Below are 4,973 nucleotides of genomic sequence, written 5' to 3'. Positions count from 1 at the left end.
GGACAAAATGCTGTAACACTTTCATGTGTGGACAGCGATTCTCAGAATGAAAAATCTATTGCTTTTATATTGAAATTTCAATCAATAACATATGTAGTTGGATGCCATAACTGGAGCTGATGATCCTACCCCATATCACTGGCCTGTCTTTGAGGTTTGGAAGCTTCAAATCTTTTTTCTTTACAGGCCTCAAAAGCTTCACAAGGCTCCAATCGCAGCTCTCTAGTGAGATCTTTTTCCTGAAATGCTTTTATTTCTCCTGTTCTGGTTTCATCCAGCTCTAAAGTACCGTTCTTGGATTCTATTAGTGTAGCTTTGCATGAGTCACAGTTCAAATAGAAGAATAGAATAGAATTGTCACGGTTTGCGGGTGCAAGCAGTGTGGAAATTAATTAGGACCAGGCAGCGGCAGCTCAAGTGTAGGTGAGAATTTATTAACAGTGATACAAATAAACAGGAATGGCGGGTGACGCTAACAGGTAAACCTAAACTGGGAAAACTAACAAAACAAACCAGAAACGAAGATGCAGGGAGGTCCGGGGAAATCACACATGGAGAGACGCAGGGAGATCGAGGGGAAACAACACAGACGAACCAGCCACGAGGACGAGTGAACACACACAATAAATACACACCAGTAATCAGGGGGATGGGAAACAGGAGGGAACACACCTGGGAGACATAACAGCTGACGAGGTGGGGGAACGTAAACAGGACACACTGACATAAGACACAGACCGTCACAATAAAACAGGAACTACACATACAAGGACACACACGGGCCGAACAGAGTAAACACTAAACAGAAGAAGAACAGAACCAAAATCACACCAAATAGAAAAACACAAAACGCTGGGTCAAACGGACCCAGGATCATGACAGTACCCCCCCAGCAAAGGCTGGCCCCAGACAGCCCAACACAAGAAAACAAAACAGCCAGAAAAACAGAAAACCAACCCGACCAGGGCGGGTGGCGGGGGCCCAGGAAGGAGGCCTCGAAGCAAACAAAAACAAAAAAACAGAAGCACGAGAAAGTAAAAAAAAACAAACAAAACATGAGTCCAAAACCAAAAGAAAGGAAACACACCAGAGCACAGGAAAACAGAACACCGCAGGGGGCCGGCCGTGAGGACGGCAACGTGGACACAGTTCAGGGGGCCAGCCAGGGGGCCGACAGCACCGGAGCCCAGACAGTTCAGGGGGCCGGCCGTGCGGAAGGCAGCGGCGGCCACGTGGAAGCAGTTCAGGGGGCCGACAGCACCGGGGCCCAAACAGTTCAGGGGGCCGGCCGTGCGGAAGGCAGCGGCGGCCACGTGGAAGCAGTTCAGGGGGCCGACCGTGAGGGCGGCAATGGCGTCGTCGTTGGCGAACGAGGTGATGGAGCTGGTCCGGAGGCCGACCGTGCGGAAGGCAACGGTGGCGACTCAGGCGAAGGGAGTCTGGGGGCCGCCCACGACGGTGATGGCGCCTGGCCAGTGGCCTGGAGAGTGGCCGGTTAGCTGAAGGTGAAGACACGGAGGCTGGACCAGACGACGCTGAAGACACGGAGGCTGGACCAGACGACGCTGAAGACTCGGAGGCTGGACCAGACGACGCTGAAGACCCGGAGGCTGCTGCTGGCGTAGCTGATGAGGCCGCAGGTGACGGCGTGGAAGCCGGAGACAGAGGCACTACAGCTGGCGTGGACGAAGAGGCTGCAGCTGGCGTGGACGAAGAGGCTGCAGCTGGCGTGGAAGCCGGAGACGGAGGCGCTGCAGGCGGCGGCGTGGAAGCTGGAGACGACGTAGGCGGTGGCGCTGCAGCTGGCGTGGATGGTGAGGCTGCAGCTGGCGGCGGCGTGGAAGCCGGAGGCGGAGGCGCTGCAGGCTGGACGGATCCCTCGGACCCTCCAGCGGAGACAGGAGACAAAGGCCGGAGCGATCCCTCGGACCCTCCAGCGGAGACAGGAGACAAAGGCCGGAGCGATCCCTCGGACCCTCCAGCGGAGACGGAGGCGAAGGCGGGCGGTCCCTCGGACCTCCAGCGGAGACGGAGCGAAGGCGGGCGGTCCTCGGACCCTCCAGCGGAGACGGAGACGAAGGCGGGCGGTCCCTCGGACCCTCCAGCGGAGACGGGAGGCGAAAGCCGGTGCGGTCCCTCGGACCCTCCAGCGGAGACGGAGGCGAAGGCGGGCGGTCCCTCGGACCCTCCAGCGGAGACGGGAGACGAAGGCCGGAGCGGTCCCTCGGACCCTCCAGCGGAGACGGGAGACGAAGGCCGGAGCGATCCCTCGGACCCTCCAGCGGAGACGGGAGACGAAGGCCGGAGCGGTCCCTCGGACCCTCCAGCAGAAGCAATCACTAAGCCAGCGGCCATGAAGGCCACTAGCAAACACGAAAACAACTGGCACAGCACTGAGCACTGGCTCTGCCCAGGCAACGCTGACAGGATGTGGTTCTCAGGGGGCTGCTTAAACTGCAGGGGTCCAGAATTGGCTGGGGACCGAGACCCAGCCTCTGGGGAAGCCCTGGAGTGGCTAACTGTGCCAACGGCGGCTAAACCCTGAAAAGTACACTGCGTAGACATAAAGCCTTCTCCCTGCATGGAGTGAACGGGTGAATCTGGTAATACTGGAACCTGAACTACAAGTAACGGTGACACTGGAGGCACAGGGGCCTTACCTACAGGTGACACTGGGGGCACAGGGGACTGAGCTACGGGCGGCACTGGAGGCACTGGAGACTGAGCTACGGGCGGCACTGGAGGCACTGGAGACTGAGCTACGGGCGGCACTGGAGGCACTGGAGACTGAGCTACGGGCGGCACTGGAGGCACTGGAGACTGAGCTACGGGCGGCACTGGAGGCACTGGAGACTGAGCTACGGGCGGCACTGGAGGCACTGGAGGCACTGGAGACTGAGCTACGGGCGGCACTGGAGGCACTGGAGACTGAGCTACTGGAGGCACTGGAGACTGAGCTATGGGCGGCACTGGAGGCACTGGAGACTGAGCTATGGGCGGCACTGGAGGCACTGGAGGCACTGGAGGCACTGGAGACTGAGCTACGGGCGGCACTGGAGGCACTGGAGACTGAGCTACTGGAGGCACTGGAGACTGAGCTATGGGCGGCACTGGAGGCACTGGAGACTGAGCTACTGGAGGCACTGGAGACTGAGCTATGGGCGGCACTGGAGGCACTGGAGACTGAGCTATGGGCGGCACTGGAGGCACTGGAGGCACTGGAGGCACTGGAGACTGAGCTACAGGCGGTACTGGAGGCACTGGAGACTGAGCTACTGGAGGCACTGGAGACTGAGCTATGGGCGGCACTGGAGGCACTGGAGACTGAGCTATGGGCGGCACTGGAGGCACTGGAGGCACTGGAGGCACTGGAGGCACTGGAGACTGAGCTACGGGCGGCACTGGAGGCACTGGAGACTGAGCTACTGGAGGCACTGGAGGCACTGGAGGCACTGGAGTCTGAGCTACGGGCGGCACTGGAGGCACTGGAGGCACTGGAGACTGAGCTACGGGCGGCACTGGAGGCACTGGAGACTGAGCTACGGGCGGCACTGGAGGCACTGGAGACTGAGCTACAGGCGGCACTGGAGGCACTGGAGACTGAGCTACGGGCGGCACTGGGGCCTGGACGACAGGCGGCACTGGGGCCTGCACTGAGGGTGAAGCTGGGAGCACTGGAGACTGCACTGAGGGTGAAGCTGGGAGCACTGGAGGCTGCACTGAGGGTGAAGCTGGGAGCACTGGAGGCTGCACTGAGGGTGAAGCTGGGAGCACTGGAGGCTGCACTGAGGGTGAAGCTGGGAGCACTGGAGACTGCTGCGGGGCAGCTAACTGAGCTGAGAGCGGCTGCGGGGCAGCTAACTGAGCTACTGGAGGCTGGGCAGCTACTGGAGGCTGGGGAGGAGTGGTGGAGCGAGGCTGGGACGAGGAGGTGGGAAGTTTGTGTAGCTCCGATCTTGAAAGTCCCAAAAACAAAGCAAAGGATTGCAGCGGAGTAAGCCCAGTGTCTTCCACCACATAATCCTTCTTTCGCCGCTGCTTGCTCCTCCTGCAGGGCCTGAATTCTGAAAGCCGCGGTGGAGTGACACCAGAAAACTGAGCTGAGAGCGGCTGCTGAGCAGGCGATGAGCTGTTCACATAATCATCTGCCGCACAGAAGACAACCCCAGAATGAACAGTCACACAGTCCGGAAAAAAGTCCTTACTCACCACAGCCGGCGAATTAAAAGTCCGAATGTCTGGCTGTGGGGTGGTGCGCCGGCGGCGCGATCGACATTTCCTCCCCGCCGACGGCTCCAACAGGCCAGGCAAGGTCACATCCGGCGAGTCGGGCAGCGAGGCAGGAGTGGCAGAGAGAAGGTGTGGTGTGAGGTGGAGAAAGGCCTGCATGGTCGGGGAAAGAGACGCCAACAGCCATGGCAGGCCGGAAAAGAGACGTTGTAGCCGGCTTTCCACTGCGTGGCGAAGCTCTTCCGGGGGGTGTTCCAGCCACAGGCTGAGAAGATTCTCCACATTAAAAATGATGTCGTCCCGAAGCTCCTCGGACGGATTTACTGCTGCTGGGTCCATGGTGGTTCGTGCTGTCACGGTTTGCGGGTGCAAGCCGTGTGGAAATTAATTAGGACCAGGCAGCGGCAGCTCAAGTGCAGGTGAGAATTTATTAACAGTGATACAAATAAACAGGAATGGCGGGTGACGCTAACAGGTAAACCTAAACTGGGAAAACTAACAAAACAAACCAGAAACGAAGATGCAGGGAGGTCCGGGGAAATCACACATGGAGAGACGCAGGGAGATCGAGGGGAAACAACACAGACGAACCAGCCACGAGGACGAGTGAACACACACAATAAATACACACCAGTAATCAGGGGGATGGGAAACAGGAGGGAACACACCTGGGAGACATAACAGCTGACGAGGTGGGGGAACGTAAACAGGACACACTGACATAAGACACAGACCGTCACAAT

At 58.8% G+C, this 4,973-nt stretch overlaps 1 protein-coding gene across 1 annotated transcript; it reads right to left on the bottom strand.

The window, feature by feature from the left end:
- Positions 1–2,656: 2,656 nt before the first annotated feature.
- LOC120434086 (pneumococcal serine-rich repeat protein-like) lies at positions 2,657–4,569 on the bottom strand. The gene is made up of 2 exons (XM_039601573.1): positions 4,210–4,569; positions 2,657–4,129 (listed from the first exon to the last, which is right to left on the bottom strand). The coding sequence occupies exons 1-2, from the start codon at positions 4,567–4,569 to the stop codon at positions 2,657–2,659; spliced, it is 1,833 nt and encodes a 610-aa protein (XP_039457507.1).
- Between the last annotated feature and the right edge of the window lie 404 nt (positions 4,570–4,973).

The sequence above is a fragment of the Oreochromis aureus genome, linkage group 3 (assembly GCF_013358895.1).
Source record: "Oreochromis aureus strain Israel breed Guangdong linkage group 3, ZZ_aureus, whole genome shotgun sequence".
Taxonomy (NCBI): domain Eukaryota; kingdom Metazoa; phylum Chordata; class Actinopteri; order Cichliformes; family Cichlidae; genus Oreochromis; species Oreochromis aureus.
Note: the sequence above shows the minus strand (reverse complement) of the source record. Positions and strands in the feature narration are given on the sequence as shown.